This window comes from Alligator mississippiensis, chromosome 1 (assembly GCF_030867095.1).
Source record: "Alligator mississippiensis isolate rAllMis1 chromosome 1, rAllMis1, whole genome shotgun sequence".
NCBI classification, from domain to species: Eukaryota; Metazoa; Chordata; order Crocodylia; family Alligatoridae; genus Alligator; species Alligator mississippiensis.
In genome coordinates this window covers 60,824,735-60,841,202 of record NC_081824.1, presented here as the reverse complement: position 1 = coordinate 60,841,202, position 16,468 = coordinate 60,824,735, and the positions used below count along the sequence as shown (strand labels likewise).

The 16,468-nt window shown below is 39.7% G+C and overlaps 1 protein-coding gene across 5 annotated transcripts in view; it reads right to left on the bottom strand.

The window, feature by feature from the left end:
- The window catches only part of COL19A1 (collagen type XIX alpha 1 chain), a 393,720-nt gene that overhangs the window by 32,606 nt on the left and 344,646 nt on the right, over window positions 1-16,468 (bottom strand). For all 5 annotated transcript variants that reach the window (XM_059730850.1, XM_019496735.2, XM_059730868.1 and 2 more), the window contains 8 exons: window positions 15,367-15,420; window positions 13,972-14,016; window positions 10,202-10,246; window positions 9,854-9,916; window positions 6,551-6,586; window positions 6,351-6,395; window positions 1,924-2,094; window positions 657-723 (listed from right to left, as the gene is read on the bottom strand). In XM_059730850.1, coding sequence (XP_059586833.1) covers window positions 657-723; window positions 1,924-2,094; window positions 6,351-6,395; window positions 6,551-6,586; window positions 9,854-9,916; window positions 10,202-10,246; window positions 13,972-14,016; window positions 15,367-15,420 — 526 coding nt within the window. The remainder of the gene's footprint in view (window positions 1-656; window positions 724-1,923; window positions 2,095-6,350; window positions 6,396-6,550; window positions 6,587-9,853; window positions 9,917-10,201; window positions 10,247-13,971; window positions 14,017-15,366; window positions 15,421-16,468) is intronic.

The following is a 16,468-nucleotide window of genomic DNA, read 5'->3' as shown; positions in this document are numbered from 1 at the left end:
TGGGGGCTGGGGCCGGTGTGGGCTGCGCCACCTCCCTGTGGGCCTGGGCAGGCTGGGCTGCACTGCCGCGGGGGCTGGGATGGGCCGGTCCACCTCCCTGCTGGGCCCGGGCAGGCCGGGCTGTGCCGCCGCTGCTGTGGGGGCCAGATCTGGGGCAGGCTGCGCTGCCTCCCCGCTGGGCCCGGGCAGGCTGGGCTGTGCCACCACTGCTGGGGCGGGCCAGGCTGCACCGCCTCCCCATGTATACACCGCCGCGGGGAATACATGGGTGTGGTGTATACACGGACTTATTTACAAAAATACAATTTTCCGCAGGTTATATGTGGGTGCGGCTTATACCTGTGGGCAGGGTATATTTTAATTGTTACTCTTAGAGTTATCATTTGGAACAAACCTTTGTTTTTAATAGTTTATAATACATGAGAAAATATTCTGATTAACAGATTTCTGAACTGATAATAACAATTATGTTATCATTGGATTATATTAGATAGAATTTGACTTATATTAACTTTAGCTATATAACAAGTTAGTCAATTAAGCACAATGGGATTTTTTGCCTGAGTGGCTAGAAAGGATATGCAAAGGTTATAGAGAAGTTAACATTTAGAACAACACATAATATTTACATTTAGATGTGCATTTCATTACCTTACCTTCAAAAACTCTAAGAACCTCTTGTTTGATATATTTTTTTATTTCTTCAAATGAAACTGCATTAGCCTGGTGGAGAAACAAAGAAACATCATTTATCTAAAATAAAGGGGGGAAAGCAGTCCAAGAGTACATCTACGATGCTAGCAAACAGATACTGTTACTGACACTGAATATATAAAACAATTATACAAAGCTTTCACTGAAATACTGAAAAGAAGTTGAGGTACTCAATTAATGGTAAAGGCTATTTTATTGCAAATACAGATCATATTGCTAATATAATGAGACATAAGAAGAAATATTTTAGCTATAAAGTAAAATCAGAGTACTTTATGTATACTTTACTTATGTATTTATTTGATTTATATGCTGCCCTTTCCAACAAAGGCTGAGAGTGGCTGACAATAAGAAAACAGGATTGTGACAAGAGAACAAAACAAGAGAAAACAATAAAACAATTCTGAAGGGAGCTAGAATATCCATATAAAACAGAGCTCTGCCAAACAATATCTCTAAGTTTATCCATGTTTAGAACAAGTTTGTCCCTATCAGTTTTGTGACAGCTTATTCAACATCTCAACATTTTGATGTTGAGATGTTGAATAAGGCTTCCATCTCTCTCTCATGCTTTGTGTCATTTGTGAAAGCTATTTCTTGTTATGTTTTATAGCATAGCTTCTAGCACCATAAACCCCTCTCATTGTGTTAGAGACTAATGACTTTCATACATATAATAAGTAACAGCAATAAGAATAATATTGACAGTGATGGGATCATTATCTGATTGAAGGTGTCTGACAATTTACTAAGATTTATGGCATAAGTATGCATGGAAAGAAATGAAGGTAGTGAATGGAAAAATGTAGTATCAGGAAGCGTTTTAGTGTCCTTTTTAGTTTTTCTGTTTATGAAACTTCATTTATAAAAATAAGCAGATTGAGGAATCGGCTCTTCAATTTATAGCAAGTGATTATTTAATTGAAATTAATCTAAATTTAGTCTAACAGATATTACTGAAGTCGACATATAATATGGAAAGAAGGAGTCAAACGAGTCAAACATATAATATGGAAAGAAGGAGTCAAACGAAACACTTTTCTGTTTTTTTTTTCTCTTTGACAACCAAGTATTTAAACAACTCAAAACACCTTAAGTATCTGTGAACCTTTGTCTGGGTATATACAGTTTAATGTCCACTATTCAGTACATGCTGTATTTGTATCAAGTGGCTTCACCAGCAACCAGTCAGAGCTTTTATTTTCTTACCGGAAGGCCTGGAAGACCTGGTGAACCAGGAGGGCCTTGATGACCTGGTGATCCTGGGTAGCCTCTGTCTCCTGGTGGTCCGGTAGGTCCTGCAATCCCCTTTTCTCCTGTAGGTCCAGGTTTTCCTCTTTCACCTTGTGGACCTCGGTCCCCTGGAATACCTTGATCTCCCTTTTCAAAATAAGAGGCATGGAAAAGACAGCTTTATATTTATGGATATATATTACTAATTATACTTTTTAATCAACCTTTAGAAGCTGGTGAAGCTCAGTCAAAAATTCTGAGGAGAAACTTCTTTCCCAAACAGCACTGAAAGTCTATTAGTAAAGGGAAAATGCAGAAAAAATAATTTTAGGAGCTTATTTTTTCTTCTTAAACAAAAGGAGACAGTATTCCTTCTTTCGTATTTTTAATGTTTATAATCAATGACAAAGAACATATTCGTAGACTTCAGAAAGATGAAACTGAGGTGGTATTAGGTTTCAGCTCTAAGATAAGGAAATAAAATTTCCTGGAGTATTACATTTTCTTTGTACCTACTGAATTTCTATAGCCCCCACTGACACAGTATTTGAGCATCTCACAATATCAATTAAACCTGGCAACACCACCATTAGGTAAGATGTGGAACTGAAGCATAAAATGACTACAGTTTAGGTCCACATAAGGACTTAGGCACTTAAAACTGTAAAGTCCCTAAGTTCCTATCTCACGGGGACTTCTCTTCTTAAGTCCCCTGAGAGGCCAGATGTTGAGGCATGATCACTATGTGCTTGACACATACACTATTGAGCTCCATATGAACAGAGACAGCTATGGCCACATTCATTAAAAAACACAGGGTGATGATGGTCCACTGCAATAAGGTAATAGGTAGAGACGTATTCCAGGAAGTTCAATTCATTCCTTAGTCTAAGGGGGTTCAAAACTCCTAGAACACAGTCCTAATCCCCTGGACACAGATTGTTTTAGGGGAGAAAGGAAGAGCTCTCCACTTGTTGAAGCTGTGCCACTTTGAAAAAAAATCAGGATTCATTAACCATGAGAAAGGAGAAAGAAGAAACATGACTGAAACCCAGTGATGTAGCTCACTCATCTAGGTTCTGATCCCTTCTCCAGAAACTATTTATGCATTATACATTATATAGAGAGGCAAGGATTTCTTAGGGTGGTATTTTTTACTGAACCAAATTTTCAGTTGGCTCTGTATAGTTGGTCCAATACAAGATAGCACCCTAAGAAATCCTTGCCTCATATAATTTCTGGATTATCAAGGCTACATCATCTCTCTTATACTACTTATACATTATATAGTCATTGGATAAAGTGCAACTTCTAAAAAATATAAATCTTGGAAACTCAATGAAACAGTAAGACAGCTATTATACATGAAAGAGCATGTCATACAGCAAAAAAGCACAAGCAGTATCCAAATGGGAGTTGCACTGGTGATTTTACTGGTACTGGGAACCTCTATATTAAACTGAATACAACAATATGATGTATTATATAACTCTACAAAATTCAGTGTGGGCTACACTGGGCTCATAGATAATTTGTTTACGCCACCAAAAGGACCAGAAATAAATATATGTAGCTTATACTGACTCAGAGTGAAGGTCATAATGAAATTAAGGAGGGCTTTATGTATTTATGTACCATTTTCAAGTTACAGTAAGAATGATTACAAACAATTGATATATTAAGCTGAGTTAAAGGCCTCTGAACAGGTTTTTTATATTTGACCTTGGCAATAAAAATGTGAAAGATTAAGTGCATGTGGTACAATTTGTTCTGTTTCACAATTTCAGTTAATAAAAAATATAGCTGATACAATGAAGCCATTTTTAATTAATTAATTCCTTGCAAACAAAATAAATCAAAGACTAATGAGATTGCCAACAATAGCTTTCATCAAGGCTCATGTGCTCAAAGCTGAGATGCCACTTGATTTGTTTTGTTTGTAAGGAATTAAATCCTTAAAAATGACCTAATATATTTTCTACTTGTTTGCTAAACTAAGGTCATGGAACAGAGGAGCAAGTCATGCATTTGGACTGCTAATAAACAGTTGATGATTCTTAAGGTTCACTGACTGCCCTTGCTGCACCACTTAACCTAATGTTAAGTTACACCATTGGAAGGAAATAGTACAAGGAATTAATTAATGCTTTACCATATGAAATCCTGAATGGGGAAGCTAAGTGAACCACTATATTAGCTGTATCATTTTAATAAAGAATTGTTAAAATTATGGAATGGTATATTTTAGGATTAAAAAAAAAAAAATCACACTAGAAATGTAATGCTGCACACAGTAATTTACACCCCTCCTTTCATCAGTCATTTGACCTCCAAATCTATTTGGTTTCCAGTGAGTTAGAGTTTATTAGCCACTATAATTAAGTTTCAGTATAAAGACCCCTGTGACTTGTGATGTTTTACTAGATTAATTGAAATCAAAATGAATTCCGGACTGAAGTTTAACTTGACACTGGTAAATGTGCAGAAAGAGAGAAGTATGAAAAGGCCATAAATGCAAAAAACTTCCTAAGCCCTGCAACCTCCCACCTGTTATGTGAAGTTAACCTGTCACAAACTGCTAACGTGACATAAAATCATTCTGTATATTAACAGTTATAGATATTTAAAGAGCTACTCAGCCAATATTGCAAAAGCATTAACATATGGATTTGGATTTGTGTCAAAAATCTACTGGATGAAACTGTAATACATACAGCAGAGAAAGGATCTGCTACATGCTGATAACTAATTCAGACCTATGAAATATCTGGAAGATGTGCATGGAAGGTTGAATATGACACAGACTCATCACAAAAGCCATATGAATCTAGTTCTATTCTGAAGCCTCATAGCCTCATCTGTGTTGTGTTGCTGATGGACCCACTCTCTGCTCTGTGCCACTATCCAAGAGAAAATACCCCCTGAAGAGCAGACCATCTGTACAACATCCACATCAGGTCCAAGATGGGGTGATATTTACCTGAGGCAGCATTAATGTGCCCCTGGGTCTGGATAGATTAACTGTCTTTTGCCTAAATCATGACTCCCCATTAGCAGGCCACTTTGAAACTAAGAACACCTATCGCTTCATCTCCTGTTGCTTTTGGTGGCTGCAACTGCACAAGATAATACAGATGGTCTTAGTCAATTCTTATAATGTCTGTGCCCAAATCAAGAAACCCCCTCAGAACCTTTGCTGACTCCTCCAACTCTTCCCCACCCCACTTTGGCCATGGTCTGCTCCCTGGACTTCACTGTAAAGTGGCCATTCTCAAATGTTATTTCTACAATCCTGACCATAATTGACCAACTCACAAAAATTGCCCTCTTTATCCCAGGCATGGGCCTTTCCTCAGCAAAATCTACCACCTGAATGTAGCTGGACCACATGATACATTTCCATGGCCTCCCAGGGAGAGTGGACAGGGTTTGGGGGGGAGGCTTGTGGCAGAGCCCCCCACATGACATGGGGCAGTGGTGGGCAGCAGGGATCACGCCCCCCACCTGGCAGCAGCTGGTGAATGGGGGCTTTAAAAAAAAAAAAAAGTATTTTTAAAGAGCCGGGAGCTGGGGCAGGAGAGCGGCAGGGGGTTAGGGGCTCATGACACAGCCCCCCACGCAGCATGGGGCAGTGGGGGCAGCAAGGATTGCCCCCCCCACCTGGCAGCAGCCGGTGAGTGGGGGCTTTTTTTTCCAAAGAGCCGGGACCTGGGGCTGGTTGGGGCAGCCATTGATGGGGTTGGGAGAGCATGTGGGGGATGGGGCCTGTCCGATTCAGAGATTCAGCTGATTCGGTGGTGGCTGAATCTTCAAATCATCGCTTCGGGACTGATTCGAATTACCAGATTGAATCACTGTCCCCCGAATCGGCCAAATCCGAAGTGAATACTAGCCACTTCACACAGGCCTATCAGTTATCTCTGGATTCACTGATAACTTCCTTATCTACTGGAAGACTGTTATCTTTGTATTGAGGGACTGCAGCTACCATGGCCACTGATATTATAAAGAGGTGAAGCCAGCTCTAGCTAATATATATGTATTTTCATTAGCCAGTAAGCCTGAGCCTTTAGCCAGATTCTTTGAATATTAATGAATATTACTAATATTTATATATATAAATATATATATAACTGTTATATTGTAAATGTAGAAGCTAGGTTATAAGAAATATAAGAAATTGTATGTTTTTCCTTTGTAAATATGTAACAACTTCAACCTCATGCAATTCCTGTGTACTACTCCAGTGCTGGAGCTTTATTTCTATATTTGCCTGAATAAAAAAAAGTTAAAAAGTCAATTTTTTTATTTATATGTTTGATTTTTAAAATATGTTAGATAATGCAACAAACCAAATAAAAAATCCAAATAGTTCTTGATAGGTATATTAGACCAGGACTTACTCTTTCTCCTTTGGCACCTCTGTCCCCAGGTCTTCCAAGTGGACCCTGTTAAAATAGTTTTTGAAAAAGTAAAATACTTTGCTTAAATATTTGCTGATACATTTTCCTATTAACTCTATGGAAGGCAATTGTTTGGGACTAACAGTTATATCATCATTAAAGAATGAAATATATTAACATTCCAAATAGTAATTTCCTACCGGAGAACCTGGAAATCCATCCTTTCCATTGATTCCCTATAAAAACAATAATATTTTGTTATAACTGAGGGTACACAAATATGTTAAAAATAAAGTCACGAGAACATGAGAAGTTCATGAACTATTACAGAATTGACAAATAAACAAATATTGTAAAAGAAATAACAGAGTTAATAGCTTGTGTATCCAAAGTTTTGACCTAGCTAAAAATAGGTATACAGGCCTGGAAGTGAAAAATAAGAGAGTATGGGATAAAACTGAGATGCCAGGACATGCTAAATCTGACTATAGATGATACAAATAGTGAAAATAATGCTTTAGTTGGCTAGTCCATGACCATACAAAGACAGACAACTGAGTTGGGAATTCAACAGACTGGATTCTATGGATATGGATACACATTTCCACTGCATTTCCACACATATTCATTAAAATATGGCATATATATTTTAATGGCCCTAAATGATAGAGCTTTCAAGGAAAATATAGGAAGGGAACTTAAGGATAAACAGATAAACGAAATGAAGTACTGTATCATTCCATATAAATTGGAAATATTTTCTGTGGATTGGGACAAATTCAGACTCTTCTACACACAGCCATGGAGAGCCCAAGCTATACCAGAGTCACTAAGTCTGCATACTGTGAAATGCCATTCCACAAGAACTGGACTTATTTAATAAATTGCCTAGTGGAGAGACGTTAGTCAGGTTGAGACAGATGAGGAATATATCTGTTTCTCTTTAGATTCACTTTGCTCCCAATGGAACAGGGGATTAGCAGAACTGGCACTAAGGCTAGGGACAGAAGTTATACATAAACGATCAGAAACTGGTTTAAACCTGTAACAGAACGTAAATTCAGTGCACATAAACCAGTTTCAAAATGGCTGAAACTGGTTTAAGATAAATCTGACTGAATGTAGTATCAGACTTAACTAATTTGGCTCAAACCATTTTATGCAATGTCTGTCCCAGACCCTTTTCTGGTTTAAGTTAAACCACAGTCCCCCCAGCATCCCAGTTGCTTTGTAGCCCTGGGCTGGGCTGGGCTGACTGCTAGAGCACAGCAGGGTTGGCCCCACCCCTCTTCTGAGCCAGAGCACTATCACTGCTCCAGCTGGCTGAGGGACTGCAGAGTCTGCCAGGCTTCCCCATGCCTCCCCCTCCCTCCCCACCCCTTTCTGCTGGCTGCTCAAGCAGAGATCCCCCCTCCTGCCCCTTTTCCACGGCAGAGACCCCAGCCCAGGGAACTGGCATCTGACCATGCCCCCACCAATGCTAGCTAATGCTGAGAGATGTCTATGTGGGTCTCCAATTTCACTGGCATAAAGGCAGATAGCTAGTAGCATGCAAATGCAAAAGCAACCTGCAGATAAGAAGACCTTGAAACTAATGAGAGAGATGTTTTCTTCTGTAGGGCTTGATGGGCTGATAAACTTTGTTCTGACAAGCTACCTGCTGGTTGCAATCTGTCAGTCATCAAGAGGGGACAAAGAAAGTTTTCAGAAGTGACCTGGTTTGCAGACAGTATAAAGAAGAAAGGAGAGGGAGATTGAAAAGCTCAGTATCATCAACAGATGCAGGGTCTGGCAACATTCTTCCCCCTTGAGCAGTGAACAGGTAAAAGCCTGGGATGGTGCAGGTAGCATCAAAGCATCCTGCTGGGGCCTGGCCACACCCCCCTCAGCTCAGCACCGTAGAAGGGAAGGGAGGGCTTCTCTAGTCCGCCCTGGCTTCTAGCCTGAGCCACTGCAGGCATGTGCCTGCATTTCTGGAATGAAAAGGGAATGTATATCCACCTCCAAATCAGTTCAAGCTTTGCAGGTTTGACTAACCTGCAAAGATTGAATCAATTCAGGCTCAGACTTTTTGAATGTTTGTCCCTAGCCTAATGGTCTGGATTTTTATGTGATTTTGTGGGAAAATTTGGTGTAGAAAGTAGAGAAAGTTAGAAAGAGCTGTATAGTCTCTATAGGGTTTCTATATTTATTCTCTTTCACTTGTTCCACTTGAGCGGTTGTTCAATTTACATATTTTCACTTGTGGAGCCTCTGCCAGCATATCAGACTCTATCTATGATCTGAAAACCCAGCTGTGATCTTTCTGTTAAACCAGTGGTCTCCAACCTTTTTAAGTAGGAGATCACCTTTGGCATTTAAAAGCAAGCCAAGATCTACTGTGTACCACTACCACCCACCCAGCAGGTAAGTCTGTGGGGAGGGGAGGGGGTGAGAGGAGGCAGAAGGAGAAAAAATTATTTGGGGGCGTGCCTCCCGAGGAGGTAAGTTCTACATGGCCGGGGCCCCGCTCAACTTACCCCTGCTCCTGCCTCTGTGACCCTGTGCCTCACCACAGGGGCCTCAATCTAGCCCCCATCCCTTTCCTCCCCAACAGACTGACCTGCTGGGCTGAGGGGCATGTGTGCATGCACACAGGCACTCAGCCCATCACCCCATCCTGGGACTGACTCCAAGAGGCTCTGAGATCTACCACAAGAGGCTTCAAGATCTATTGGTAGATCAAGATCTGCTGGTTGGTGACCACTGTGTTAAATAAACATTAATAAAGAACTGAAAGAGAACCTGGCCTTAGATTTTATCCAGTCCCTTCTCTACAGGCAAATAGTCTGGTAGAATTTCCTTGTAAATCATGTTTCCTCCTGGCCAAAAAGATTAACATCTATTTTTAAGTTAAAATAAGAAACTACCTAGGGGAGTTTAACACCACTGTGGGAGTTTAACACCAGTTTTTTGGAAGGGCACAACTGATTTAAGTACCCAATGATCCTTTCCACAGATGCTAAGCCCTTACCAGTCCCCAGTGAGAACAGACAAACACCATTCACAGACAGCTTTTGAAGCCTGTCCTTTCCATTGAAATGTCTACTTGGGATGTTCTAGTTACTTTTGAAAATATGCCCTTTAAGAACATAGAGAAGAGCCACTTATCTATGCAGTAAAAAGCAGTACATTACAGCAACAATATTGCACTTGTAACCTACAGATGATAAACCATGAATCGAACACTCTCTAACTGATCTGACATTGGCAAGACGGTAGGAATTCCATCTTCTATAGATTGTATTGAACATTTGGAACGACATGCCTACTCTCAATTCTGGGAAGTCCTTTGGATTTATTACCTAAACCTCAGCATTCAAGGCCCTCATTCAGCAGATTATACCTGGGCCTATAGCACTATATGCTCTATGAAGTTTTCCTACTGAAATATTGAGCAAAATTAAGTCTCAAATTTTTCAATACATTTTTTTCGCACTCTTATTCAGTGGTTAATTACTTACTGGTTTTCCAGGAGGCCCTTCTGGCCCAGGAAATCCGATGTCTCCCACAGGGCCTCTTTCACCCTAATAAAGAGCACACACATAAGCATAAACAGGGCTTTCCATTTTGTATTTAAAGCACATGAGTGTCAACATAATAGACCAAAAAGGTTTTTTGGGTAGATGTGATATCTTTTATTAGATAAATAATAAAAGATGATTATTAGATAAATAATAAAAGATATCACATCTACCCAAAGAACATTGTCTGCCTATGTCCTATGGCCTATGCCTATGGCCTCTTAGACCAGCATGGCTACAATAAAGAACCCTAAAACACAATATGCCAGAATTCAAACTTGCACTTACTGGTTCCCCTGGTATCCCTGGAGGCCCTGGGGATCCAGGCTTTCCCTGTCAAAGGAGATCAAAGAGAAATATTTAAAATACAAATTGCCCCACCAGCAAAATAGCAATTTTCTTCAGATCAAGCATGACGTATAATCTGTATTTGGTTTAAAAATACATGTAATTCACTTTTGAGTTAATGTGTTAAGAGAATTTTCAAGGATATGTTGTATGAAACTCTTAAAAAAGCAGTTGCTTATATTAATTAGACTTTATCCAGTCCCTTGTCCACAGGCAAATAGTCTTTTAGACTTCCCTTGTAAATCATGTTTCCTCCTAGAATCTTTCTGATTTGTCTACCTCTTTTTTTGAAGAAAGGGGCCAAACTTGGACAAAGTACTCAGAAAAGGCTTCACCAGTACTGCAGAGACCAGGAGATTTATTTCTCTTGCTATGCAGAAGATGGTCCTATTAATATGCTAGTGGACACGCTTTTTTTTGCAGCAAGACCACACTGTTGGCTCATATGCAGCTTATGATGTACCACAACCCCCAACTCCTTTTCTGCCATACTGAAGTCTAGCCTGGCATTTCCAGGTCTGTATTTGTACTTGTTATTGTTGTGTCCTAAGTGCAAGACTTTGCACTTATCCTTACTAAATTTAATTTGATTTTGGACCATTTCTCAAGTTTCTCAAGGTCATTCTGAATCATTGTGGAGAAATCCTCCAGAGTGTCTACAAATCCACCCAACTTGATGTCATCTGCATATCTGGTAAGTGTACAATCAATCCCAACCTCCAAATCATGACTGAAGCTTTTAAACAATGTTGGACCCATGACAGACCCCCTGAGGAACCTCACTCAACACATCCTCCCTGTTAGGTAAACAGTACAAATCTCCTCTTAGATTAGAACTCCCCAAAGAACTCTCCAAACTATTCCTGAACTACAAAACTCTAGTGCAGTGATTCTCAACCATGATGCTGTGGCACCCTGGGGTATCTTCATATCCTTCAAGGGGTGCTACAGGACGTCATACACTGTTAGGTGTGAAAACATGATTCACAAGATAAACCCAATGATTTCAAATAAGAATCCATGCCATTAAAAAAAAAAATCAGACTTATGGTCTTCTGGGTTAGGGACAGATATTCAAAAAGCCCAAGGCTGAATTGGTTTACTCTTTGCAGGTTAGTCTAAGATGTGCAGCTTAAACCAATTAATAGCTGGACAGACATGCTCTGTTAAATCAGGAAATGCAGGCACACACCTGCAGTGGCTCAAGCCAGAAGCTGGGGGGTGCTAGAGCGTGCCTACCAGCCACTGCCAAAGTGGAGGGAAGAGAGAGACCCTCCAAGGCTCTCACCTCTCCCTGCTGGAGCAGAAGGGGCGTAGCCAGGCACCAGCCAGGAACACAGCAATTTGCAAAACATACAACAGGGAACTATCAAAAATCTTTGCCTAAGCTAAGATACAGCCCAGCAAAACACAGCATACACAACTTAGTCTAACTTAAAATGTAAACCAGAAAGACAAGAATTAGTTTTACTAATCCCGAGGGCAGAGTGTCTCCTTACAGCTACACATTTAGAAAAGCTTTGTTTACAAGTTCTGCTTCATGTTTACATGTTCTGCTAAATGTAGCTCACTGCATTCTTTGGTGCAACTTCTCTTAACTAAATCTCCAGCATGTGTGATCACTAATGAATGATTGTTAGGTCTCTGCCAACCCTTTCTACCTCAGTCTGATCCTGCAAGCCTTAGCTCTGGGCTCAGAGCTGCAGCACAGCTTGGATCTGCACACACATCTGCTCCAGGACCGCTGTGCAAGCCACACAGACTGCAGCCAAAGCCCTGGCATTCCAGGGGAGAGAGGGGACAGAGGGAGTTATGGAGATATGGCTGGGGCTGGCAAACAGCAGCTGCAGTCCCCAGGGTTTGCCAGCAAAGGGAGGGGGGAGGGGGGAGGGAAGAGGGGATTGATGGAGAAATTTACCATAGGGGTCATGGCAGGCCAGTGTCTGGCCATACCCTACCCCTGCTCTGGCTAGAGAGCAGAGGGGAAAGGCCAGCTCTGCTGTGGAGCAGAGCGCCCCACCCAGACCAAGAGCATGCCAGGATGCTGGGGGAGTCTGATTTATCTTATACCAGCAAAGGGTCTGGGACAGACACTGCATAAGCCGGTTTGAGCCAAATCAGTTACATCTGATACTATATTCAACCATGTTTATCTCAAACTGTTTGCAGCCATTCTCAAACTGGTTTATGTACACTGAACATCTGTTCTGTTACAGGTTTAAACCAGTTTCTGATCACTTAAACAGGTTTATGTCTGTCCCTAGCCCTGGAATTCCTTGCAATAGGAAAACTGCTGTATTATTTTTCCATAGTCAAAAAAGAGTGAAAACTACGAGCTGACATTTTCCAAGGGGTGCCTTGAGCCTAAAAAGATCCATAATTACTGCTCTAATGAATCTGACATAGGCCTGTGAATTTATTTATAAACTTTGTTTATCATAAAATGTTAAAGGAGATAATTTATTGTATAGAACCGTGGACTAAAAACTTAGTAGTGGAATGATTTACAATACGGCTAAAATGAACTCATTAAATATTTTATATTCACCCACCCAGAATTCAGAACATCTTAAACAGAAACAAAATTTTGGATATAACCCAGGAGAAATCCACAGGAAGTGAACAACTATGACAAGCCTAACTGGTTACAGTATTATGGATTTATAATGTTCAATATAACATCAATTGTGATTTTAAGTACCATGCTTTGAAGCTCTTACACTAACTTGTAGACACAGAAAAATTTATTCTTATTCTTTTAACATGCACTTTTAACTTTATTTTAGGGATGTTTAACAAATTGAACTATTTAACTTTCTCCTTCTCTTGAAACCTATAGGAAATGTGTTGAAATAGTGGTTAACAGAACCTGGCTAGATAGATATCAACCTCTCTTTGATTCATAAAGCACACATTCATAATTAAAATAAACCAAACAAGAACAACAACAAACCAGATCCTGATCTGATTGGAAATTATCCACATTTAAGAATAATACATTTGCATATAAATTACTCTGTCATACTGTCTGTTGAATAGCTAAACCACTCTATTTTAGTCAACTGCAATTGTAATCTAAAGAAAAATAGCATTTTATTTCTTGTAAGAACATGTATGAGCAGTTAAACTTCAGTTTATTGTCACAGTTACTTTTAATTTTACCTACAACAGAGATTCTGGATGGCTTCTGTGAACTCAAATGTCTTTCAGACACTTTGTCCATGTCAACAGATTAATAGCCAGGAAAAACACTCACTTTAATTTGGCACTAAAAATGTCTGATTGCCTTTTTATGTAAATCCTAATGGAAATAACTGCCAAGATTTTTCAAAGAGCACAAGACTTATACATGTCCAAGAATATATTAAATGACACCTTACTTTTCTTTAATATATGGAAGAGGTTCTGAAGAGTCTCATATGATGTTTTGACTTAGTAGAAACATTCTTGAATTTCAACCTGTGTCACATATTTAGTACACTCTCTTTTATCATTTCAATCATAAAACTATGGCTTGATATTAATAAGGCTGTAATCTCTTAGGGAAAGGACCTTATCTTCACAACTGTTCATAAAGTGCCTACCCTACTATTGGCATTCCATACATGGGAATTAATAATGCATATGAGCATTTGTCTTGATTTCAGATTATTTCAACTTTTCCCAAAATACATTTCTTTAAGTAATGCATTTCTTTAAGTAATACTCACTTGAATCCCTGATACTCCTGGTGCACCAGCTGGTCCCCGGTCACCCTAAGGAAAAGAAACCACTGCACTGTCAAACATCTGGCAACTGGCAGTGCAGGGTCTCAAAACAGTATTTGTTAATGAAGAAGCAATTACACTCCAAGAGGCAGGAACTTATCACAGTTAACTGGAAACAGAAATTCTTACTTTCTAATATTTACCTCTCCCATTGACTTATTTTTCAAAACTGAATAATTTACTCCATCCCAGGTATATGTTTTCATTCTGTAAGGTCATAATTTGCATATTGTCCCTTACGGTCACTCTAGGAGATAGTCAGGTATACGTTAAAGAACTATTGAGAAATGGATCAAGGTTAAGTAACCGACTGATCTATGGATCTCCAAGTAGCTCTCATTTATAGTCATGCCAAAGACCAGAATGAACAGATAATTCAGTATTATATTTTCCCTTCATGTTACTCTAAAATATTTGACACTAACAATAAAGTTATACCTATAGCCAAAGTCACTCTAACCAACACACAAGGAGGTAGTTTAAGGGGATGGACAGACGTTATATTTATAGAGATACAAAAGCCCTTGTAATGCTATGAAATGTGAGAATACAAATGTGCAATACATCTGTAGTGCCACAAAATTGTCCAAGCATAACAGAAAAGTGCCTATTTGAAACAGGAACTTCTTTGTAGCACTATGTTTTATAGTACCATATGTAACATCTGTTTAGTTAGAAGTTACACTACAGAGGTCTCTAAGTCTACAAAAAGATGTCTCATTTGCAGCAGCTCTGCCTATCTTGGGTTTTGACTTGCATCACAACAGAAGTAACACAACTATTTACTGTGGGCTGGGAACAGTGAATCCTGGGATGCTGGAGGATTGCAAATTGCTTGTTTTATCTCTGTTGATCATAGTGAAGTTACCTTAACATGAGCTACGTAGCACATCCCAACATTAACCTTTGCTTGAAATGGTGTAACTCAGGTATGGCTGATGAACTCAGACTGGTGGGCGGTGAAATGTCCCACGGGAGTTGGGGGGGGGGCAGGGAGGTTTGCAGCTAGCTGGGCACTTCAGCCAGTAGTGGGGAGACTGCAAACCCCCCCGGTCAGCTGCAACCCCCCTGCCACGGGACGTTCCACCACCTCACCTGTCTGAGTTCACCAACTGTGCCTGGTGTAACTCTGAGATGCTCAGAGGGCACAAAAAATGGAATTGAATTAGATATGGAATTTTATATTTATTGAACTGTACTATTTAGATCAACACATAGAGAACATGAAAATTCAGGTAGGTACACAGTATCACTGCATACACAGTGGAATTCAAATGAAACTCTAGAGAAGTGCCAGACAACATCTAGAGAGAATGTTTTCCTTTCTTAAAGTCCTACCTTTTCCCCTGGGAGTCCTTCTAGACCTGGTAGCCCCATTGGACCGGGATCTCCCTGTTGAAAAAAAAAAGTTGCTTAGATTAATAATTCCACCTTCTTAATGAGACATAAATGGCTGGAGAGCAAATAAACATAGAGGATTTAACTTGAAAATATTTAAGAAACAGCTAAACATTCTATTAACTTTGAGTGAACAGATTTTGCCAGGTGAGGTAATGATCTGAGAATAAAAACTATTTCCAGAGGCAGATTATTTTCTAATTGTTTCAATTTTGATTAAGCATGTAATCAGGGAGAACCCCTCTGGTGTAGTTGCCTGATCAAGGTCAGCTCTAAACCACTTTCAGTCAATAAAGTGATAGGTTTGAGCATATGTTGTCAATTAGAGAATTAACATAGGTTATAAGGTAATTCTGGAACTTTTCTTTAACTTTCTAGGTAAATCTAGTGCTTCTGAGCAGAACTCTGTTCCACAAACAAAGTCTAGTCATGAAAGAGCTTTGTGGGACAGCTGTGTCCTTGCATTAATCTTTGAGTTCTGATGGACATGCCAGGAAAAGAGTAAGATCATATAGCAAATGCTGGACAGTGTAATTCTTTTTAACAGTCAAGTTACAGTGAGTTTCATTTACTAGAAAAGAGCTACTAGAAAAGAGCTTCATGTACTAGAGCTTCTTCAATGCCATCATGTCTGGGGGCAAGCATATTTATGGTGATGTGGCATACAGGCACATTTCTTTTCCTGACAGCTCCATCTTCAGGGCTGATATTGTTTATTGTTGAAGAATGCTGGCAGCTCCTCACAGTGGCTGATGTGAGTATATGGATTCTGGATAATCTGGACTGATCAGCCAGTTGACAGCGTGAAATAGGTCTGCTAGCTCTGATCGTGTTGTACTGACTGCAGAGCAGAAACCAGCTTGTTATGCCTCTACTTCAGTGCTGTATCTCTGCTTATATCTCCTTGTCCTTTGTATCATGCTGTTTTCTTATATATAGGAATGGAAAAAGCCATGAATACTATGACAATATTGTGAAAGTTACAGGTCCAATTTTTCAAGGGTACCTACTGCATTATTTTTAGCAGATTTAATAGTAAATA